This window comes from Eucalyptus grandis, chromosome 3 (assembly GCF_016545825.1).
Source record: "Eucalyptus grandis isolate ANBG69807.140 chromosome 3, ASM1654582v1, whole genome shotgun sequence".
NCBI classification, from domain to species: domain Eukaryota; kingdom Viridiplantae; phylum Streptophyta; class Magnoliopsida; order Myrtales; family Myrtaceae; genus Eucalyptus; species Eucalyptus grandis.
In genome coordinates, this window is record NC_052614.1 from 6577007 (window position 1) to 6601088 (window position 24082).

Here is a 24082-nt window from a genome sequence, read left to right on the forward strand (position 1 = left end):
ACGACACGAAAGCTCTTGTAAAGTGTCGATACTTCCTAACTAATTGGAGTCTTGGATGGTTGATTTAATGCAATTACTAAATACGATTTTTCTGCAGATGTGCTTTGCTAAAGATTATTCCATGTATTTATTGAAACCAAGCTGTGGGCGCTTCCTAGTGTTCTTTTTTTACATCAATGCAAAATCAATAATTTAGAAAATATTTCGCTTAATTTGTATAATTGCATTGTTTAGAATAGTTAGCCAATTGAAATGATTTTCATTATTAACAACAATCTATGCTTAAACACTTTCTTCTGTAATACAAATAAAATTATTTTCTTATAGGTGATACAAACAATCATTTTTTCAAAAATATTTTTCAAATTATTAATTTTCAAGAAAAAAGTATGCACTGAAATTTATCTTGAATAGATTTATTATGTTTTTTCTTTCTCCTCATCTCAAGGATCATCCCCAGTCACACTAAATATCTCAATACAAAATATCTCAATCCCCACTAAAAAAGAAAGGAAAATTTTCTTTTACTTTCTTCTGGCAAAAAAACTTCAAATTTCAATATACTTTCCACATTTATTTCTCATTTTTCTCCCCTCCCCATCTTCTAAAGCAAAGCCTAAGCCTTTCTTGAGAATTGTTTACAAAAATAAAGCCTAGTTAAGAAATTTTCAATTTTTTTCACATTTTCTCCATTAAATAAACAGAAGATATAAAAAGTGAAGAAAAAAACATCAGAAAGAAGAAGAAGATGAAGAACTGGTGGTGGAGAAGCGACAACCACCAGAAGCATGCTTCCCTACGCAACATACAAAGCCTCTCTCTCTCTCTTTCTTCTTCTCAAGAACTCCCATCTCTGCTTATAAAAAGCATTTTAATGGACACCATTCCTCTCTGCTCCTCTGCATCCATCCGCCTCCATGGGCATGGGTTTCAGGCTCAACCTCAAGTGCTGCGTCGTCCCCGTCCAGTCTCATCTCCTCTCCAGCTCCCCCACTCGGCTCTCTTCCTCTGGTGAGTTCTCTACCGTTTTGTGGCACTTCATTCCTCCTGTTTGATCTCGTCAACGTACTGTCAAATGGGATTTAGCATGGAGTAGAAACTAGCTCGAGACTTGCATGGGCATGACTGTCGATCTAGTTTAGTTTAATTCTTGTGGAACTTCATGTTTTGAATGCGTTTTAACATGAGTGCGTTGACAATGAGTGGCATGCATCATCTCCCTGTTTCCTGCTATGTCCGTTTCTTTAGCACTAATGGGAAGTCTTTGGTTATTCAGTCAGAGGCAAGGAAGCTTCATTTAGCTCAGGAAGATTGTCTTCTCTGTCCAGTATAGCCGAGGAGGTTGAGCCCTGCCATAAGTACCATTCGAGATCGTGTAAATGTTCGTCTGCGTCCGCTCCTGCTTTGGAAGATGGTCTCTCCGAAATGACGAATACGGAGGTCCCTCACTCTTCTCTGTTAAGAAAAACTCATGCCATTACTTCATCGTCAATCGTCATCATCACTGCCGTCATTATTATCACTATACACCAGCTAAATGAACAACCGGTATCAGTTGTGGCACAGCATGAGAAGTCGCTGTGGCATCATTTAGGCATTACTCCGCTCTGGAATAGTTCTTGGTGTCAATTATTGCCGTCAACCATCTGTGTAGGATATCTAAGTTAGCTCTGCAAATAACAGTTCAGAGAGAGAGAGAAGCACTTAGTCAGCTAGAGTGTATGTTGAAGAGAACTCAAAATCATATTGTCACCGGAATTTGTCTGTCACAGGGCTAATGTGAGGTTGCACCAAATCTAATTGAAGTTCTTATTTGCAGGTAACCATTGGCAAGAGGCCATTCGGTAGTATAAACAGTGATCCTGGTGGGATTCACATATCACACAAAGCAAGAAACTCTAAAGGCAATACTACCCCAAAATCAGTCAAGGCAGCGCATTTTAGTTTGTTAATGGATAATCTTAATGCATTAGAGGAAACTCTTGCAGATTCAAATGCGTTAAACTTGGAGAGAGATATTTTGCTACAGTTAGGAAGACTTGGAGCTCTAAAGTTATTTCATACCTGTCTGTCAAAAGCTTTCGATGCCCCAGATGCTTGTGAAGTGTCTGATAAGACGAGCAGTAAAAGGGACAACCATGTCAAAAGAATCATTCGGTCAGGGAAAAGCGAAATGAGAAAATCAAGAAGAGAAAGAAATTCTGCAAAACCCAACCAAAATTCTCCTTTTTCATTGCTTTCGACTGCCAATCAGAAGTGGCTCCAACAACCTTCAGTTTCGTCTCTTAGACGAGCATCAAATTCCAAGAGAAGAAGATCGATAATTGCTAGGAATGAGGCTGAGATGTCAAGAGGAGTTAAGGTCATAATGAGCTAGTAAACATTATAACTGTGTAATCTCAAGGGACCCTGCTTAATAGCTTCTGACTTTAATACAGGTGGTTGCAGAATTGGAGAAATTAAGAGCAATCTTGGAAGAGGAGAGTGGGCAGGTGCCCAGCTTGCGTACCTGGGCAGAAGCTGCTGGAGTTGATGAAAATGTGCTGCGTCAGAACTTGCATTTTGGTTGGTTTTGCAGGGATGAGCTTTTAAGGAGCACTCGCTCCTTAGTTATATTTCTTACAAGGAATTACAGGGGTCTTGGTATTGCACATGAAGATCTAATTCAGGTCTTGCTCTTTTGGTTTCTCATTTTCACCACGTCTTTGTTTAAAATGCCATTCTAACACATGAGGCTCCCACCACAGCCTAGTCTTGTATCATAAAGAGGATGTTTCCAGTAATGAAACCTGGGACCTCCTGCTTACTGTGAAACTACGTTGCCAAAATCATTAGAACAGGAATACCCTTAGGCCATGGAAAAATTTCCGCTGCTTTTGTTTTTTGGAAAATACTGAGTAGAGATGGATAGTAATGGACAATAGGCTCTTCTTTGTCCAGTCTAAAATGTGGTAAATTGTTTATAGTCGTCTTCATTTTTGGTAGTCCTCTCTAGTTGACATCAATCCAAAACAGTAGTATAATTTTCTGCAAACCGAGCTTGCACATGCTAGTCATAAGCTGACATGTGCTAGGAAGGATGTTAAGTGTCATAACGACTTTAGCAAAGAGTCTGCTTGCTACCTGCAATTCTGTGCAAGCTTCTGTTTGTTTGCCAATAAATTGCAGGCATTTTGCTCGTTTTGCCAAGGCAATTCACCTGAGCCACATATTCACGTTACTTTTCTGTCTGGCCTGAAGTGGTGTTGCCTCATTCTTTACTCTCAAGTGTAATGTATTTCTTCGAGTTGAAAATGCATCTATATCAATTTTGTAGTTAAGATCAAGCTTTGCTACCAACCGAGAGCCCCACACCAGGTTGATGACCTGGCCTTGACTGTGATAATGACTGGTGGTGTGATCTCCAAATATATATAGAAACAATTAAAAGAATCTGCTTTTTTGAATAAAACAATTATGTACATGCATTTCTCCTCTCTTCACCTGGAATTCTAAAAGATTTCAGTTAAGACCATTGGGAAATTAATTGCAACTGGATATATGAAGCCTTTACTTTTATATGAGTGATAGTTGCTTCAAAATGGGTGACAGGCTCCTCTTTATTCTCACTGATGCTTTAGTTCCTGGTAATTAAATGGTGTGGAATGTTGCATTTTTACAGGCAGGAAATATGGGCGTGCTTCGTGGTGCAGAAAGGTTCGACCACACAAGAGGCTACAGATTTTCCACGTATGTTCAGTACTGGATCAGGAAATCCATGTCCAGAATGGTGGCATGGAATGCTAGAGGGATCCGGATTCCTGTGTGTACCTTTCCTCTTTAAATTGCCACTGCAAGTTTGCGAGAGCAAGAACCTGGATTTTATTCTGCCTTACTGTTTATTTTTCCATTTTAACTTTTTTCTTCTGCCTTTTGTATTTTGCAGACCACATTAGCCACTGCAGTGAATCAGATACAGAAGGCTCGGAAATCCCTTAATAACCACCACAGGAAATATCCTGACGATATGGAGATTGCAAAGTTAACTGGCTTCTCCGTAGCTAAAGTCAGATCAGCTAGCCAATGCCTAAGGGTTGTTGGTTCGATAGATCAAAAAATAGGAGATTGCATCAATGCAAAATATATGGTAGGGGAAGAAGTCTTTCTCTTCTATCTTCATTCGTGCATTCCTCGTCATTCATCATCAGCATTCAGGACCTTGGTGTTTGAGACTTTCCTTTTTGCCTTTTTTCGGGGGTCAAATGCATAGATGAGTAGTACTCTCATGGGATACTATCCTGTGTTTTTTGGACATGAAATTGTAGACAGATCCATTAGCACACATGGAAGTTATTGGTGATTTATGACTGAGACAATCCATCTTTGATATGGGTCCTTATTACTTGAACATTGCCCACCCAAATTCCTGAGTCTGTTTCCCTCTAATTTAAAATTCGATTTGATGTTTCCCTCAGAAATAAAGATTTAATTCGATGTTTCAAATGTTTATCACCACTTGGATCATTCACTGATGTGGAACCTGTGATGCAGGAATTTACACCTGACCGGTCTCTGAGAAGCCCCGAGGAAACAGTCTTACGGCAAAACATGAGCAGCCAAATTCAAGAGCTCTTGAGTGGCTTGGACTTTAGAGAGAGGCAAGTTCTCATACTGAGATATGGGCTTAAAGATAATCAGGTTAAGTCACTAGAAGAAATTGGAAGACTATTCAATGTGAGCAAGGAGTGGATAAGGAGAATAGAAAGAAAGGCCATGGAAAAACTAAGGGACAAAGATGTATATAGCAGCCTGAGCCACTATCGAAACATATAATACTATTTCCATACGAGAGCTTCTTGTGTATTTAAAGTTCGAGTTGTAAAAGGTACCCTGATGACGGGATTAAAGTCCGGCATCAGTTAGGATTCGATGAGTAACTCGAGAAATCCCACAGATCTGAGCAGATAGCAATTTTTTGGTAAAAGAAAACCTTAGGCATTATCTACACTTGATGCCAGAAAAGTAACTCACAGGAACACATCACCATCCACTCTGTACAGAAACTATAGATTCCTTAGCCAGGTGGGTGGGAGGGGATTTCTTGTGGCTCGTCCTTTTGATTCCTCCAGGGACTTTTTCCAAATTTTGAAATGGGGTCTTTTGTTCTGCAAGGAGTGGTTGATTCCTGAGGATGTAAAATGAACATGGTTGAACATGGTGTCTGTTGAAGCTGATGCATCAGGTGGCTTATTAAAACAAATTACGGCGATGACTTGCAAACATCCCTATCTGGGTACACAGAACCGGTGCAGCTGACATCTCCGGAACGATAGCATATATAAAAAAAAAAATGGCTTGCACGGAAAGGAGCAGTACGTCCAAAAGTCGCGTGTGGTTCCGGATTATTTAAACTAATCTTCTTGTTCCGGCTAGGGACGATGATTTGTCATTCGGTTTGTTGATGCTAACAGAAGCGGATTATTTAATCCTATAGAATAGTCACTGTTATTTCCTAGCTGACGCACGGGGTCAACACGGCCCCCGTACTTTGGGTTTGTTACACCAGAACCCCTTCTGTTTGACAGTGTTTTTTAATGCACTTTGAAACACCGTTGAAAGTGTTGTTTAATGCACTTTGAAACGCCGTTGAGCTGCAAACCCATTTGACAAGTCCAATCTTAATCGGCCCTTCACGGGGCTACTTCATCTTTCTTCAACAATCCGAGCAATTATTCATGTCGGATCACAAACAATCAATTTGACTCGGATGGATTGTCTTCAATCGGATCGAAGATGTGAAATTTAACCCGATGCACAAGACTCGACCCAAACCGAGCCGAAAGGGACGCACCTTCTATCAATTCCACATGCTTCTGACCGTAACATAACTTTTATCATCTTACACGAAAGACGGGATAAGACAACATGAATTAGACACGAAATTGGAAAAAAGAGGGCCGCTAGAATCTCCCCCTACCCAACTTTTCTGCCCACCAGAAAATACTTAACAACCAAGGCAAAGCCAGTCTCTCTCCTCCCCAGTCTCGGCCTTTTCACCGACTGAAATTCAGCACCCTGGCCCGGCTGACTCAGCCCCAGGGACACGTGTCCTCCCCTCGTCGCCTTTCCTCCCTTCCGCCGACTGCCGCCGCCCCGGGGGGCGGGGGGTGCGAAATTACGTCACCGGCCGGTCGTGTCCACCTCACGGTCCAATGGGACATGTCCTTTTCGTGGAATATGCAAGTCAAAACTGCCGAGCATCTTCCGTTCGGTGACGCGGATCGTCGCAACAGCTGCGTAATCCGAGATACACTCTCTCGTGAAAGATTTCCGGGGCTCGGCGACTCTCCACGTCACGCGCCCTCTCCCCACCGAACGGCCTCGGCCCGCGCGTGTTCCGCACCTCCTTCGCGTTCCACCGAAAGTAGCGTTGGCGACCATTTTTTAAGACGGTGACGGACAAATTGGACGAACGCGATGTGTTAAAATCAAGAATCATTTTCGATTTGCGATTGATAAATTAGTTTTTGTCGAGTGAAGATGATTTTTTCAAATTATCGATTTCATTTTTTTTAGTCCTTCTATTAACTCTGTAAAATTTAATTAACAGAAGATGACATGATCAAAACATTAATGATGAGACGTTATAATATAACTTTTACTTATATATTATTAAAATTAAACTAAAAAAATTAAAAAGGGGAAGATGCAAAATAGCAAGGGTACTGCAGGCCCTCCTTGGGGCCGCCCCACCATTGCCGATTTGACGATGATGGGGACGGCTAGCTAGTGTTCCGCGAGGGTTATCGGCCCTTGGCCGATTCTAGGTGAGTGCAAACAACCCTCGCTCGATTTAGGGGGCCTACAAGAGCTTTTTTATGGTCAATAAGGTTGATGAACATTAGCTATGGCCCAACGACCCTTGTCAACTACTTTTCTCCCATCCCCACCATCACTAGTCCTTTTCACAGTGGTGAGGCAGTGATAGTGATGACTTGAAGAGCTTATGCATTTTTTTATTTTTAGTTTATTTTTATCCAATTCAAACAGTATTTAAATATAAATAATTTATATATCAAAATGACGATCTTCTGGCCTCATCCTTCATGTTTAGTCATGTTGGCGACGCATAGGAGAGAGAAATAAAAAAAAATTTACTTCAGTATTTTTTGTTAGCTTAATTAAACGGGTTTGATGAAATGACTCAATTGCCACCAATTTGATAAGTTTTATAATTTAATTGCTTTTCGTAATAAGTTTTAGAATTTTCCATACACTTACCTAAAAAAAACTATTGGAAATATGAGGTGGCCTTTTCCTCACGATTAGGTGAAATAAGGAATGTTGTCTCGCAGAAATTTGAACTCGCACTGCAGTCTGGCTGAAACAACGCCTCATCATTGAGGCAAAGTCTCCTGGGCAATTTTAGCCTCTTAAACTTAGTTTATCGGGCTTTCCAAACGTGCTCTCTTCATTAACATTTTCCATTCATTTTCTTAAAATTTAATAATTACCGTCATTTGTTAACAATAGAGAAACTTGTCATTACATTCGACCCTGGATATTTGATATTTATTGCATTGACACTAATTATTGATACATATGTTTAAACCACTGCATATATTATAAATAATTTGTTCAAAATAAAGAAAATGAGCCAAAGGACAACAAATTCATATATCATGGAAAACCGTCATCATTTTGGAAACATATTAATGATGTTTCAATTAGCGTCTTTAGAAACTTATTAGAAACTCACCATAAATAAAAATCGATGAGTGTGCTTGGAACACTATTTTGATGATCGATTTTGTATTATCACTCCATAACAAGATACACATTATCAAAACCCAACCTTTTATGTCATAGCTACTTTGTCTTTGCTTTTTAATAAAGTTTCGTTTGTTATGTGAAAAATGAATAATTTGAAAAATATTTTCTCAAAAATAATAACTCATATCACTTAGAAAAATAAATAATTTTTCATTAATTAATATTTCAAGTCATGCAAATAATTTTTTTTTTAGGAAAGATATTTTAAAAGTCATCTTGAAACGCGAGATACGAATGGGGAAGTTTTCTTAGAGATGAAGCGGATTTTCAGATAACGACGTCGTTTGACTGCGGTTATCATTCTCGGTTTCAGCTCAGTTGTCCGGTTTCACTCCTCTTTATTAATAAGGTGAGGGAGTGCACTAAACGCTCCATTAAAGGGACGTGGGGCTCTCTTTAAGCGGTAGCCATCCAGCACGGTCAGTCCCACCGTGTCTCCGACCTTCCCTCCAATCCCATTCGTCGCCCGAAAGGCCCAGCCAATAGAGGCTGGGCACCAGGAAAGTCGCCCTGGACGTCGCCGCAGGCCAGCAATCTCCTTCTGTTCACGTAAAGAAGCTCTATCTCCTCTCTCTCCCACCTTCATCTTCTTTCTCGGCACCCCTTTCTCTCTCTGCAACTCCTCTCGGAAATTCTCTTTCGCGGAAGCCGATTTCTAGGGTTCTTCGAGCTCAGCTGATCACCTCCCGCGGCGGCAGCGGCGGCGGCGGCGGCGGCGGCGGCTCCTCCTCCTCCTCCTCCTCCTCCTTCAGCTCGGCCATGTCCGCCGTCGAAGTCGCGCCGGAGCTCCACCTCCCGAGCGCCTCATCGAACCCCAATCCCCCGCTCTAGATGTCTTCCGGCACCGGCGAATGGCTCGATTCCGCTCCCGCGTGCTCCGTCTCGGCGGTCCCGCCATTGTCCTGGCCGTGATTCTCAGCCGGCTCTCCTCCTACGTCGCTTTCGCGGAGACCGGTGCTTCTTCTTCTTCTTCTTCTTCTTCTTCTTCCGTGGCCGACCTCGACGGGTTCCTCTTCCACCAGGACTACTCGCCCCCCGCGCCGCCCCCTCCGCCGCCGCACCCTCCCTCCGTGTCATGCACCGACGATCTCGGCGGCGTCGGCTCCCTGGACTCCACGTGTCAGATAGTCGGGGATTTGAATCTCACGAAGGACGTGTACATTGCCGGGGCGGGGAATTTCGTGGTCCTGCCGTCGGTGAAGTTTCACTGCCCGGAAGCGGGCTGTGAGATTGCTGTGAACATCACCGGCAATTTTTCCTTGGGGGAGAATGCGTCTATCGTGACGGGTTCGTTCGAGTTGGTGGCGAATAACGCGAGCTTTGCCAATGGGACTGCAGTCAACACGACGGCTATGGCCGGGGCGCCGCCGGCGCAGACGAGCGGGACGCCGCAGGGGGTGGATGGGGCAGGCGGCGGCCACGGGGGCAGAGGGGCGGGGTGCTTGACAGAGGCGGATAAGAAGGAAGGGAAGACGGCGGCGGACGTGTGGGGTGGGGATACGTACTCGTGGCAGGGGCTTGATGAGCCGTGTAGCTACGGTAGCAGAGGGGGGACTACGAGTAAGGAAGCGGACTTTGGAGGTGGTGGTGGTGGGAGGATCAAGATTTCGGTGTCAGGGTACTTGGAGGTGAATGGGAGTATTTTGGCCGACGGAGGTGATGGTGGGAGCAATGGCGGCGGCGGTTCTGGGGGCAGCATTTACATCAAAGCTCAGAAAATGTAATTCATCTCTCTCTCTCTCTCTCTCTCTCCTGATTGTGTGTGTGTGAATATAGGACGCGTTGTGGCAAGAAATTTTGGAGATTTCTTAGATGTTGCCGTGTTTACCTTTTCCTAATTTAGTTTTCTCTTGAATTTATTTATGGATAAGGGAATTTCTTTACTCATGCACATTTTTGGCATTTTTTAGATGAAAAGAATGATCAAAATTTGCTTCTCTGAACGGTTGGGAAGTTTTGTGGGCAAATTAGGTGCTTCTTCCTTTTTCCTTTTCCTTTTTTTTTTTTAAAGGGGTGGGGGGTCATAGCAAATTAATGGATTTTTTGGTTAATTAGGCTTGTCCTGTTTTGTAAAGGAAAGGGGATGGAAACTTACAAGATGATATCTTATAGTCGTCTTATTTACCATTCTTGTCTCGTTTATAAGGAACTTTATTCCTTTGACGTGGACTCTGAGTCCTCTCCGTGTTTTGTGAGCTATGAGTTTTTCTTTAGGGCTTCAGCTGAATTTGAAGGTAGTTAGCAGTTTTTGTTCTATGATGAACATAGTAATTGGAACGGCAGGCAACTAAGCTTGGAGAAGCATTATGAACTTTATAACCTACAAAAGGAGGAAACGATGGGTAATTCTTGCTGTTGGTCACCAAAGTTACTATTTGAGCTAAATAAGGTTTAGTACAGTCCTTTCCTCAGAGTTATCTGTTGAAGATATTCATATTTTAATTGATGGAGAAATAGGAGCGAGAGAATATCCTTCAATTTTTTTTCCCTATTATTGGTTCAGACTTGGAGCGTGAGTCCACCTTTATATGGCTGAGCAATTTTGAATGGCCGAAGTGCCTTTAGGGAGGAGCAGGCACCTGTTTCTCTAATTTGTTTCATCATTTTTTACTTTTTCGTTGATCTTTGTTATGGAACTGTAAGCAATTGAAGCTTGGGCAGACAGTTTGACTTGCAAGATACAGTACAAGCGAAGTTTGATCGATATCTGATTGTTTTCCTAAGACTTGCTTATCATTCAGAAGGCAGGTTCTTTTCAATTTTAATCTCTTTGTTTCTGGTTCTGGATGGTGTAAGTTATTCTGTAATGGTCCACTGAATCTGATTAAGGGAGACCTTCTGCATTCGGTTGCCGCAAATCTGTATAAAAAGTTTTGGCCCAACTTTCAGATGTATGCGTAAGTGCATGCTGGTAAGTTAGCTGTAGCAGTTGCATGTCTTGTGTTGAGAATGGAGATTGTTGGTGTAGCATTTTATTAGGTCTAATTCTATCGATGGAATGAATTCCCTATTCCCATGCTATGATCCATTATGCATTGAAGAGAACTTTGGCCAAGTCCTGGGGAATTTGAATCTTCAAGCTGATTAAGAACTTTAAATGTACTGGCTGCACTTTCAAATATTATGGTGATTTTTATTTGTGTGAGACACGTATTTAATCTGTGTTTGAGCAGGTGTTGCCGTTGTGCTGTCCTCTATTCATAAAAGCCTATCTCCTGTCTCTATATTCTTTTGTCCATCATACCTGATTGCCCTTTAACCTAATTGTCTTTATTGCAAAGAGCAGGACTGGCAATGGCAAGATAAGTGCATGCGGCGGAAATGGCTATGCTGGAGGGGGTGGTGGCAGAGTTTCACTCAATGTCTTTAGTAGGCATGATGAACCTGCGATATACGTACATGGTGAGATTTTCTGCAAAGGTCTATCATTTTTAGCCCCTCTGACGGTGGATCCAGGACATTTCTGCACAAGAAAATCCATTAGATCACAATAGGAAATTGTAAACCCTTACATGTCTTAGAACTTTATTAAGTGTGGTGTTGATAATGTTTTTGTTGCATATTCGGATGCTTTTGGGCAATGGTGGTTGTTTCCCTAATAGCTCTTTACTGCACATTATCTTGTTCTGTTTTCAGGAGGAAGTAGTCTTAGCTGCCCACTGAATGCTGGTGCTGCTGGGACATTCTATGATGCTGTTCCACGGAGCCTTGTCATTGACAATCACAATATGACGACAGATACAGAGACGCTTCTCATGGAGTTCCCCAATCAGCCTCTGTGGACAAATATTTATGTCCGAAATTATGCCAGGGCTTCTGTTCCCTTGCTCTGGAGTCGTGTTCAGGTTCCTCATCATCTCTCTCTCTCTCTCTCTCTCTCTCTCTCTAGAGTGAGTATGGAAATCCCTTTGTCTTTATCTTTAAGCACTAGTTGTTGAATCTGCACAGTTAGTAGGGTGCACTGTACGATATGCAGACATGCTACTTATATTGTCTGACACATCAAAACATTTATGTGCAATTTTTTGGTTATTGTTCCCCAAAAAAATAAAAAATTCAAGTGCTTTTAAGGGTATTAAGTTTTTATTTATAAAATCACAGCTTCCCTTTTTAATTAACTGAGACATAGCTTTACAATGCAGTTCACCACATTCCTAACCTCCAACAATTACTCTTGTAATGGCAATTGGAATGATATTAACTCCTATTCATTTATTATCTATGTTACGCCAAATGTTCTATGGATACAAGATACTTCAAGACCTTAACCTCTACCTGCTTTAGAAGAGTGACATCAATAGGATGGTGGAAATCAAGTTTGGATTTTTTTTTTTTTTTTTTGGGTTCCTCTAAGGTGCCAATTGTTTGAGGGACACTTTCTAATGGCTATTTGTCATGTCACGGTTAAAGTACACTTAAATGAAATAAGAATATCTTATGTAAGTGTATTTAACTATGCATAGGAAAGAGAGGTACATGTGACAACTGTCGCAGTACACTTTATTTCATCAAGCAGTAGAGGACTCGTGGAGATGAAACATCACAGAAAGAGCTTAAATGGGGGGAAAGAAGAGAAAAGTATGGGTTGATTGGAAACATAGATCTAATTTTCAAATAAATGGCTTATAGACGAAGCAACTTTTTTTTGATATATTTGTGGGGTTTGGTTGGGTGAGGGAGCCCTTTTAGTACTCGCCTTTGGCATAGCAGAAGATACCATATGATTAAAATCTACAAGGGAGTTGCAATGGTCAATCTATGCCCTTGGATATCTCTAGAGCAACAATTGTCTATTTTAGTTTTCTCCATTCTTATGGATTAACTGCTCTATAGCCAGTCATTGGCCTACTTTCTTCAGTAGATTAACTTCTCTCAAGTCAATGGCCATAATCTTGATAGTATCCTTAATCAATTCATTGATAGTTTTTCTATATGTGCTACTTTCCTTTTCCTGCGCAGAGATAAAATGCTTCTATAAAGAACTATATGTGGTTATGCTGTTTCCTGCATTATACAGGTGCAAGGCCAGATAAGTCTGCTTAACCAAGGAATCCTCAGTTTTGGTTTAGAACATTATGCTTCATCCGAATTTGAAGTATTGGCTGAAGAGTTGTTGATGAGTGACTCTGTGATTAGGGTGAGTGGTAATTGTGCATGCCTGGCCTCTTTTGTTCCATTAACATTAAAGAAACCTCCATTTTTATCCCATCATGCGTTTTGACCATTAAATATAGGACTAAACGATGGGCACTTCACCTTCTGGTTATATTCCGTGTTTTCTTGCTTGTTTGTTTTTGGTTATGTAGTCTACAATCTTTGATAATTTCCTTTCGTTGACTTTAGGTGTATGGGGCCCTACGGATGTCTGTGAAAATGTTTTTGATGTGGAATTCCAAAATGCTCATATATGGTGATGGAGATGCAACCGTCACAACATCCTTGCTTGAGGCTAGTTATATGGTTGTTCTCAGGGTATCTTCTTCAATCCACTCTGCTCTTATTCTGGGCTTCATGTGATGCTTTCTGGTATGAAAGTTTTCTGTTCTTCCTTAGCAGGAATCTTCTGTCATACACTCAAATGCTAACCTGGGAATTCATGGGCAAGGGTTCTTGAATCTATCGGGGCCAGGAGACAGGATTGAAGCACAGCGGCTAGTTTTGTCTCTCTTTTACAGTATTCATGTAAGCTGTTTTCTATTAGGAATGCCGCTAGCAATAACTTTTACTTCCTCTAAAAATGTTGCTAGAAGTAAGAAACAAAGCCATGGTAGTGAGTTTAAATAAAGCTTCCTTTGAGCCTCCAGTAGAACTGTTTTGCTGTCATGAGATGTAATGCATATACATGACTTTTGTTGAGCATGAAGTTTACTCTCAAGATTAGTAGTTTGCTAGAGGTTGTTGTTCCATCCGAATAGTGCTATCTCAGTAATCATACCTGCAAATTTGCAGTTTTCGATCAAAGTGATGGATATTTACCTTCCGATGGTGAATCAGGAGTTTGCAAAATTGCATGTGGATTCATGCTTTTCTCTTTGGTTGTTCTCTCTGTATATCAATAACAACTTTTCCTATTTATGTGAAGGTTGGTCCAGGATCTCTTTTACGTGGACCCTCAAAGAATGCCACAGCAGATGCCATGTAATTCGGATTAATTACACCTTGTTGACGGCACTTTTTCTCTCAATTATGTCTTTTTAACATTTTAAACCTGCTCTGCTATGTCCCTGCAGAACTCCTAGACTATACTGCGAATCACAAAACTGTCCTGTGGAACTGCTTGAACCACCTGAAGATTGCAATGTGAACTCCTCCCTCTCTTTCACACTCCAGGTGTTTGTTTGTTGGGATTTATGACTTCACTAAGTGTAGCTTCATTATCTTTTCATGTTATGGTACTAATTTATCTGAGCACTTCTAGATCTGTCGAGTTGAGGATATAATTGTTGAAGGCCTCATAGAAGGATCCATTATTCATTTCCATAGAGCGAGAACTATTGCCGTCCATTCCTCTGGAACAGTTAGTGCTTCTGGTTTAGGTAAGCACTTGGTACTATAATGCTTTGTTTTGGAGGAGGGGCGGGAATGAAAGTGAGGGTGGTTGTGGAAGATTGGATAAATTTTAAATCTTGTGTGAGAAAGGTTAGGAGGGATATACGAAATTTTCACTTCATTTCATCCCCCATGTCCTCCACACAAAGCTGAAGTTTGCGATGATAGGGGTTCTAAAGTTATGCTCCCTATGTATTTTCTCATCTTGATAATGTGGATGTGTAGTTGCAGAAGCATTCCTAATACACTCAAGCTGCTCATTTACTTTGCATTGTATCAAAACAACAGCATAGTGTAAGATGATTCATATACCCAATTTACCCAGAATGAAACTAGGAAACGAGTCGGGTCACTTGGGCATTTTCATGGTTATCATGGTTAGCCTGGTTTGGCTTTTAATGCAATATATAAGGAGTCTTGAGATATGATGGAAGAACTTTTCATAGCTGATATACTTAGTAGATATGTACGAAGAAAGCTGAATTATCAAAAGTTAATAAAGCAACTTCGTAACTTTTTATTGATCAAATATAACCTACAGTATTCAGGCTGCTTAATAGCGGATACATTAATTTTGGGGGCAATTTAGAAGTTTTTACATCTGTTGTTTGGTCTGAATATTTACTCCTTCGGTACCTTGAGGATTAAAGTATCACGAAGTTACAGTCATAACTCATTATTTTAGAAGTTATTCTTCATTTTGTCCTGTAGAATTGTGTATCATGAGATAAGTCATAAGCTTTGGGAAAAGGACATCTTTTGTTTGCTTTTACCTCTTTAAAGTTAAATTATTGACAAGTTCCTTTTTTTTATTATATTTTTGTTTTCAATGGTCCACTCTAGAATGCTTCACCTGTCCATAGTGGTCGCTAGGTAACCACTGTGGTAATCAAGCACCTGAATTGTTTATTATTCACCATCTATGCGGTGTAGGAAAAGCTTAAAAGAGTAAATGTTGAAGCATATGAAATATTGAAGATGCAAACCTTGATCCTTTCTTATCAGGGTGCTTGTACAGACAAATTGTAAGTCTATTATCCCTTATATATGTGGGATGTTTGAACTATCTGGAAATTTTTTGGCTTTTGTACAGGCTGCACGGGTGGATTAGGTAGAGGAAGCCTTCTGAGTAATGGGATTGGCAGTGGCGGGGGACATGGTGGTAAGGGAGGGTCAGGATGCTATGAGGGTGTCTGTGTTCCGGGTGGAATTTCATATGGGAATGCAGAAATGCCATGTGAACTTGGCAGTGGAAGTGGAAATGATAGTTTTAGAGGTTCAACGTCTGGTGGGGGCATTATAGGTAAGTTGATATATGGAAATTGGGAAGAACATATCTTTTATAATTCAAACATTGAGTATGCACTGGATGAATGGCTTAGTATATTGTCACCTTTTGTTTAATAACATTAACTTGTATTGCACTTATATATTAAATAATTTTTTTATCTACCATCAACTGGGCTAGGATTAAGGAGACTTCAAGGCCCTGGCAGCATATGGTTAATTAGCACTCAATCCTTTTTGTTTCTTTCCTTCTAATATGGAAGTCATTAATTGTAAGTTGGACCCATGGATATTGACAAGTTTGCTCCATTTAAATTTGCTTTAATTGGTTATAATGTGTGTTAATAATGTGGGTTCCTTGCCTTGATGTAATTTTTTCTTTTGAATCAGTAATGGGTTCTGCAGAGCATCCTTTATCAACCTTGTCCATTGAAGGCTCATTAAAAGCTGATGGAGAAAGTTTTGATCGTACTATTCAGCGGGAAAAATATAATATAATGGATATTTCAGATGGTGGACCTGGTGGTGGTTCCGGGGGTACCGTACTAATGTTTTTGCGAGGTCTGACTCTCAGAGGATCTGCAGTGCTTTCTAGTATTGGAGGTAAAGGAAGTCCTAACGGAGGTGGTGGTGGAGGTGGGGGAAGGATTCACTTTCATTGGTCTGATATTCCCACCGGAGATGTATACCAGCCCATTGCCAGCGTTGAAGGAATCATAGATACTGGGTCTGTATATGCCCCTTTCTTTAGCTTTCTTGTTCTCCACTCTTTCCTTTTCCCCTTCAGTAAGGAGGAGGAAAGTTAATCACCCATGTGGCGTTCTTTACTTTCATGGTGTATTTCATGCGCTTTTATCACATTTGCTAAATGTGTATTTACTCCAACATGTGTCCAGAACTTAGAATGCAAGTTTAGGATTTGAGGGCAGCTTAGCTTGGCTTCTAGATTTGACAAATGCCTTTTTCGATCCTTTGTTTAGCTGGGACTATCAGGAGAAAATAGAGAATTTCATTTATAGGAAATTGACTGCATTAAAGTTCTTGGTAATATGGTATAAGGAAATCAAATCTGACTCTAAGAAACCCTCAGCTTCAGCGAACAACCAAAATCATTGATGACTGGAAGAAAACTAGATGGATTATGTCCTTCTCTTCTGACATAAACAATGAATGCTACATATCCTTGACTGCATTAAAGTTCTTGGTAATACAATATAAGGAAATCAAATTTGACTCTAAGAAACCCTCAGCTTCAGCAAACAACCAAAATCATTGATGACTGGAAGAAAACTAGATGGATTATGTCCTTCTCTTCTGACATAAACAATGAATGCTACATATCCTTTCTTGCAGTTCCATATTCAGCCTTAGGAAAAGCGACTGGACTCTCTCTCTCTCTCTCTCTGTGTGCGAGTGTCTGCGCACAAGGCATTTGCAGTTGTCATAATTTATGAAGTTCAAATGCTAGAAATCTCATTATTTTCACCCTTGCAATTCTGCTAGGGGTGGGCAAGGTGGAGACCATGGCCACGTTGGTGAAAACGGTACTCTGAGTGGGAAAGCTTGTCCAAAAGGGCTTTACGGGATATTTTGTGTGGTAAGCATTGAGAATTTGAGATGCTGTTGCCTTAGAATTCAGTTATATAGTTGTGTTAATCTTGTTCCAGTAGTATACTATAAAGGAAATTGGTAATTGAAGCAATGTTTCCAGTGCAAAATTCTAACGAGAGAGATGACTGACTTATTGGGACTTGTTGTTCCTGTATGGTGGATATTTGGGTTATTATCATCATGTGCTTTGCCTTCTTGTAAATATAATCATGTAAATAGTTCATTGGAGCGTGTACCCCATCTGAAGAGATTGAAGTAATTGGAACTTCTCCTGATTTAATGTTGATGCATCTTTCAAATTGCAGCGATGATGAACATTGAACAAACCTCTCCTTATCATATACTCCAAACTCCAAATCTCTCATTGTCTTGTTTATTCTTGTTCAGGAATGTCCAGCTGGAACATATAAAAATGTAATTGGATCAGATAGATCCCTTTGTCACCATTGTCCTGCTAATGAGCTTCCTCGTCGTGCACAGTATATTTCAGTTCGAGGTAATAATAAAAGGGTATCAGATTGGCTTAATTTTCTTGCACCTACAATTGCACATTTATGACCTTTCAAGTCTATTTGTTCATGTGTATATTCCGCTTTTTGATGTGGACTGCATACATCTTCTTTCAAGTCTGCATAGTTCCCTACATGATGATCCTTCCTTAATCATATGTTCATCCTAACAGGTGGTATTTCTGAAACTCCTTGCCCATACAAGTGCGTTTCGGAGAGATATCACATGCCACATTGTTATACGGCTCTTGAAGAGTTAATTTATACATTTGGTGGGCCGTGGTTTTTTGGTCTTCTTCTTGTGGGTCTCTTAATACTGTTAGCACTGGTTCTCAGCGTAGCAAGAATGAAATTTGTTGGGGTTGATGAATTACCAGGCCCCTCCCCCACGCAGCGTGGCTCTCAGATAGATCATTCCTTTCCTTTCTTGGAGTCTTTGAACGAGGTGCATTAATTTTTTTGGTGATAAAAGTGTATTATATTCCTTTAATTATTTATGGCTTCCTATACTTTTAAAATTGTTAAGTGCTAGGATAATTTTCATTTGTTAAGGTTTTGGAGACTAACAGAGCAGAGGAGTCTCAAAGTCATGTGCACAGGATGTATTTCATGGGTCCTAATACTTTCAGTGAACCATGGTATCTTCCACATACTCCTCCAGAGCAAATAAAGGAAATTGTGTAAGCTGTTGTATTCCTTTTCTTTTTAATTTGTTTTTGCACTATTAGTTTTTTTTTTTTTTTTTTTTTTTCAGGTTCTCGGCTAATATGTTTCAAAGTTCTTCTTAGAGGTTTATCGACCATTTAGCATACTTAATTTTTAGGGCTAGTAGCAAAATTATCCAAGGTCATGCTAATAGATTAAGGTGTTTCAGTTTTTAAGTACTCAATTTCAGGTGCAAGCTAAGCTAGTCTATGGGAGCCTTGTTGAGTACATGAGTCTTCTAAAATTGTTATCGTCACCTGGCAGGTATGAAGGTGCATTCAATACGTTTGTGGATGAGATTAATGCTTTAGCTGCTTACCAGTGGTGGGAGGGAGCAGTGTATAGCATTCTCTCTGTCCTTGGCTATCCCCTTGCATGGTCATGGCAGCAATGGCGTCGAAGAATAAAGTTGCAGCGTCTACGTGAATTTGTTAGATCAGAATATGATCATGCCTGCTTACGTTCTTGCCGTTCAAGGGCTCTTTATGAAGGCATTAAGGTATATGTTTCTGAATTGCTGGTTGAATCTCCTGTAAATTATATGGTCATCTTCGGGTAGGTGAACACTTAAGATCCCTATGGCTATCACAGTTGCAAAAAAGCAGTGTAGATGGTAATGATTGGGAGGAAATCCAAAGGGCTCTCTTTCCCTTTTATCTTTTTCTTTGAAAATTATAATGGTAGCTGCACAATGAATAGAGCAAAAGCAAGAAAGGAGGGAGGGAGGGAGGGATCTGGTATAATTAAGATGCTTAACAGTTCTTTTGAGTAATTTTTGTTGTTTTTTCTACAAGAGAAATTCACTGAAAGGCACTAAAGGGGTGCCAACTCTCTTATCAAAAGAACTCAAAGCCCACTCCCCCCCAAAAAAAAAAAAAAAGTAAAAAAGAGCTCATTGACAAGACAAGGTATTGACAGTATCAATCAAAACATTTACACCCAAGAGTAATTCCCACTCTCTGGAAGGTGTGAAACTTCAGACCAACTTTAGCTTATTACTTCGACAAATTTAACTTTCTTATAAAAACATTTACTCAGAAAACCTCATGACAAATATTTAAGGGCTGTCCTATTGCTTACTGAATTCTTCTGACACTGTAGCTCGATATTTAATCTTGACAAACGTCATTTCTATGGTATAATATGCATGGAAAGTGATTTTACTCTTGGGCCCTGTGCTCTCTCTTATTAATCACATTTAAGGTAAAATTATGGGTTCAAGCTTTAACCAGCGTCCAGAAGAACATCTTACTGACAAGTGTCTCAAATGTGTGATTTCTTGGCTAGATGGTGATGAATTATTCATCTTTCTTCTTGTGCAATTACTAAGAGACTCTGGTTATAGCATTTCCATATTTGTAATGGTGATTTGTCGTTCATGCCACCAAACTAATATCTTAGATGGCAAAGTCTCTTTTGACATGGGGCTTTCCTTGTTTTTATCCGAAGGATCTTAGCTGTTGAAAGGAAAAAGGGAAGAAAACATTGAGCTGATTTATGTGTTTATAGGTGGCTGCAACATCTGATCTTATGCTGGCTTATCTGGATTTCTTCCTTGGCGGAGATGAAAAAAGAAGTGATCTTCCTCCTCGCCTATATCAAAGATTTCCGATGTCCATAATTTTTGGAGGTGATGGCAGTTATATGGCTCCTTTTTCTCTTCAAAGTGACAGTATTCTCACCAATCTCCTGAGCCAGGTTATCATCTGATACGCTACTTGTTACAAGATGGTGTTGGCAAAAGTTCTGATGGCCAGTTGGTTGCCGTGATTAATGCATTTTCTGTTGACTTGGACACTTTCTGACTTGCAGTCCATTCCACCTACGACGTGGTATCGACTTGTGGCTGGTTTGAATGCACAATTGCGCCTAGTTCGTCGTGGACGACTGAGGGTGACATTTAGATCTGTCCTGCGATGGCTTGAAACTCATGCTAATCCTGCTCTGAGGATCCATGGAATGCGTGTTGATCTTGCCTGGTTCCAGGCAACAGCTTGTGGTTATTGCCAGTATGGGCTTTTGGTGAACACTGTTGAAGATGAAAATCAGTCTGTGTCTTCCTCAAGCAGACATGTGCCTGTGCGAACAGAGCAGCCATCAAGGTATCAATTTCTAACACCTGTTTCCAGTAAAATGTCCATTACTTATCATCTATTTAGTTATAAATGTTATGGAAAAGGTCTTGCTGGTGATTAATCTTTACTTGCCTTAGTTACCTCCATAATATGGTGGCATCAAAGACATTCAGATGGTATTTTAGTGAAGTAGCTTTTGTCTTGAGACATTCGTTTCATCTCTGTTGTATTTCTGATTGTTCTAATAGTTAGAGATGGAAAAGGGGGCTATTGAGGGCGTATGGAAACAGAACCACAGCACCTGCAACATGTTCACATAACAAAGAAAACTGCGGTGGGAGTGCTTTTCACCTATCGTCATGAACAAATGATGAACTCTTACCAGTCATTTAATTTGCTAGTTGCCTTGTGAAGACACAGTAAAACCACAAACAAATAACAAACCTCGCAAGTCATTTAATGCTTACTAGTCATGTTCAGAGGATAGTAGGGTGCAGAGCTTTCTGATTCTGTTTGTGTATGGTACAGTATCTTCTGCTTGATTCACTATTTACACTCTGCCTTTTGCTTTCACTTATTTTATAGTATGAGGAGAATTCAAAAAGAAAGGCCATCGGCTGACTTGGCAGAGGGCCTTCTTAGTCGGCTTCGAAGCAGTGAAACCCATATGAGGCGAAAAAGGACTGTAGGTGGAATCTTGGACTTGAACAATTTGCAGATGCTGGAAGAGAAAAGAAATCTATTCTATTTTCTCTCTTTTATGATTCATAATACGAAACCCGTTGGCCACCAGGTAAAATCTTTACTCTATTAAGACAGGCACACTTTTTTGCGCACGCAGATTCTTCTAGTTAAAATCACCAACTCATCCACTGATGTAAAGAAAAAGTTCACACTTTACCACTTCGCCATAAAGAGCCTCTGCTGCTTTTGCTGGGCTCCTGGGCAAAGCTTTATCCTTTTCAGTAAGTAACTGCCTCGTATCATTTTTGATAAGGTCTTGGGAATTCTTGCAGGATCTTGTTGGTTTAGTCATCTCAATGTTACTTTTAGGGGACTTCAGTTTGGTATTGCTGACTCTGCTTCAGTTGTACTCAATTTCATTGGCCGGTGTCTTCCTGGTTTTATTCATCTTACCGCTTGGAATTCTCCTTCCTTTCCCTGCGGGAATCAATGCTTTGTTTAGTCACGGACCCAGGCGTTCTGCAGGCTTAGCTCGTGTCTATGCGCTGTGGAACGTTACATCCTTAGTTAATGTTGTAAGTTGCTACTTCTACTTCAGTGAATAAACGCACACACAAAAATGCAAAAGGAGCTTATACCTATGAGCGCTAAAGAAATAATGAGTATTGATAATCATTTCTTGAAGTTCTTTTCTTGACAAATATGACATGAACCAGGGGGTTGCATTTCTCTGTGGATATGTTCACTATAACGCTCAATCAGCTGGCAAAAAGCTTCCATACTTTCAGCCATGGAATATTAGCTTGTGAGGATTGCTTCCCCCTTGTAAAAGCTGTAGTCTAAACCATAATTCACAGTTCACACGCGCACCTGCAGGCATGCGCGTGCACGCACACAAGCTCATGCTTTCCTCTTATTGCTGGCTTTGGTTGCAGGGATGACAGTGAATGGTGGATTTTCCCGGCTGGACTGGTCTTATGTAAAATCTTACAGTCACAACTAATCAATTGGCATGTGGCGAACCTGGAAATTCAAGATCGGTCGCTGTATAGTAGTATTTTTGAGCTGTTTTGGCAATCGTGATGGCATCCGCTAACAGTCTGTTGCTCGCTAACACGATTTTTTTGTTCTCTTGAATCTAGCCCTCCTTTTGTACCCTTCTTCAGAGATCACATAGGTGAGTTATTGACACAGAGCAGGAAAGAGAGGAGAATAAATGTATAGATGACAGAAAGAGAGGCATTTGTTCGTGGAAATTACCCCCTTGTACTGCTTGCAGTTGTTTTTTTCACTCTGTAGCTTGTATAGAGCAAGCGGGGTAATATATAGCTTTGTATTCATTTTCATATACAAATCGATCTGCTCTACTTTTAATTTTCAATAGCAATCCATTCTTAGATTGAGTGCAGATTTTCGTACTCTTAATTTCTACACGTAGCTTGATTTTTGTAATTCACGGGTCTATTAATGCGTAAAGCTATCATTGGAGATCATTGACTTGTTTTACCCAAGATAAGTGATAATCGTGTGAAGTGATATTCGAGTGATAGGACATGGTGGTGTGTATATCAATTAAGCACATCAATCCTCGTACATTTAGCACAATTTGATAAGGGTAAAAATCCTATTTTGGAGATAGGAGTGATCATGGTCCTGATTGGGTCGGTTCAGCACTTAACCCAATAATCAACTCATGCAGTGTTGGTTCTCAATTTTTGGGGCCGCAGATTGACTTGGTTGAGCCTAGGATCGAAAACTGAACCAATCCTATAGGTTTGGTTGGGTTTCAGAGTTAACTGGGATTAATCGATAATTTTTTTATTTCATTTTTTGCATTCCTTAAAAAGACAAATTTATTATTTCAAATTATATATCCACCAACGAATGTGAGTTATAAGACGAGGGTGAGAGTGAGGCGAGCGAATAGAGGCAAGCATTACTCACGAGCGAAAAGAGTTTCTAGAGTTTCTAACTAGGCTTTGTTTGTTTGTTTGTTTTTTTTTTTTTTTTTTTCTGATTTACTAGGCAATGAGCGAGGCTAGTGAAGAGTGTTGTGAGCATTGAACGATGAGTGCTGAGCAAGGCAAGCCGCTCTGTAGGATTTGAACCTACGACATCGGGTTTTGGAGACCCACGTTCTACCGAACTGAACTAAGAGTGCTTTCTTATCTTCTTATCATTATCACACTAGCTAAAACTAAAAAAAAAAAAAAAAAAAAAGAGGATTTTTTTTTATAACCCGAATACATCTTGTATGCATAAGACTATCATATAGAATATGATATGCGGCAAGTAGGGTGAGGTTAAAGAGGATAAAAAGAAAGAACAACAAAAGTACCGGAGGAGGAGAAAGTCATTTGATAAATGTCATTTAAGTTAAGATTTGTTCTTTAAAATAAATATAAAAATACTATATATAATATATCTAAAATATATAATATATCTAGCATACGTAATATATAGTCAAAATTGGTTCAAGTTAGATTGCATTGGACCAATTCTAAATTCTTAGAATTGAGAACTAGCCCGCACCATGCTAATCTAAGAATTTTAAAATCAAGGACCAACCTAATCTCTTTGGAAATTGGACTAGGACCGGTAAAGTTGGGCTTGGAGTGATCCTGAACGGATGCTCACCTCTATTGGAGATATCATGATCTAAGCCTAAGATGCCTCAAAATGGCAATTGGGTTTTCTGACAAGCTCTTGACCAACCTGAAGAAGTACCCTGACCAAATGAACTAGTGTAGAAGTATAACGTCCTAAACGAGGAGGGTGCGTCTGCAAGAAAGAATGATATAATAAGACAGATTTTTTGGGTCTTTTACGCTAGGGAAACCTGTAGGCGAC

At 40.2% G+C, this 24082-nt stretch overlaps 2 protein-coding genes and 1 non-coding gene across 3 annotated transcripts; 2 read left to right on the top strand and 1 right to left on the bottom strand.

Moving 5' to 3' along the window:
- The first annotated feature begins 806 nt into the window (after positions 1-806).
- On the top strand, positions 807-5239 carry LOC104436273 (RNA polymerase sigma factor sigC). Its single transcript, XM_010049001.3, has 7 exons — positions 807-1011; positions 1277-1440; positions 1820-2362; positions 2439-2669; positions 3662-3802; positions 3926-4126; positions 4531-5239. Exons 1-7 carry the CDS (start codon positions 918-920, stop codon positions 4810-4812), a joined length of 1656 nt encoding a protein of 551 aa, XP_010047303.2. The 5' UTR covers positions 807-917; the 3' UTR covers positions 4813-5239.
- A 3147-nt stretch (positions 5240-8386) lies between these two features.
- Positions 8387-22640, top strand: LOC104436275. Its single transcript, XM_010049002.3, has 22 exons — positions 8387-9532; positions 11099-11214; positions 11449-11657; positions 12830-12949; positions 13156-13284; positions 13369-13494; positions 13895-13950; positions 14043-14142; positions 14231-14348; positions 15455-15664; positions 16039-16375; positions 17152-17245; positions 17647-17755; positions 17942-18213; positions 18321-18448; positions 18738-18972; positions 19983-20171; positions 20286-20575; positions 21134-21341; positions 21565-21807; positions 21949-22037; positions 22168-22640. Exons 1-22 carry the CDS (start codon positions 8664-8666, stop codon positions 22313-22315), a joined length of 4395 nt encoding a protein of 1464 aa, XP_010047304.2. The 5' UTR covers positions 8387-8663; the 3' UTR covers positions 22316-22640.
- A 678-nt stretch (positions 22641-23318) lies between these two features.
- On the bottom strand, positions 23319-23393 carry TRNAW-CCA. Its single transcript has one exon. It is a non-coding gene; the product is annotated as a tRNA-Trp (tRNA).
- Between the last annotated feature and the right edge of the window lie 689 nt (positions 23394-24082).

What these genes read in the sequence shown, in the direction of transcription:
- LOC104436273 (XM_010049001.3), top strand. Translation starts at nt 918, where the DNA reads ATGGGCATGGGTTTCAGGCTCAACCTCAAGTGCTGCGTCGTCCCCGTC. An exon ending in CCGAAATGACGAATACGGAG is followed by an intron (nt 1,441 to 1,819) that starts GTCCCTCACTCT and finishes TCTTATTTGCAG; the next exon opens with GTAACCATTGGCAAGAGGCC. An exon ending in CACATGAAGATCTAATTCAG is followed by an intron (nt 2,670 to 3,661) that starts GTCTTGCTCTTT and finishes GCATTTTTACAG; the next exon opens with GCAGGAAATATGGGCGTGCT.
- LOC104436275 (XM_010049002.3), top strand. Translation starts at nt 8,664, where the DNA reads ATGGCTCGATTCCGCTCCCGCGTGCTCCGTCTCGGCGGTCCCGCCATT. An exon ending in CCCTCTCTTTCACACTCCAG is followed by an intron (nt 14,143 to 14,230) that starts GTGTTTGTTTGT and finishes GAGCACTTCTAG; the next exon opens with ATCTGTCGAGTTGAGGATAT. An exon ending in TCACCAATCTCCTGAGCCAG is followed by an intron (nt 20,172 to 20,285) that starts GTTATCATCTGA and finishes TCTGACTTGCAG; the next exon opens with TCCATTCCACCTACGACGTG.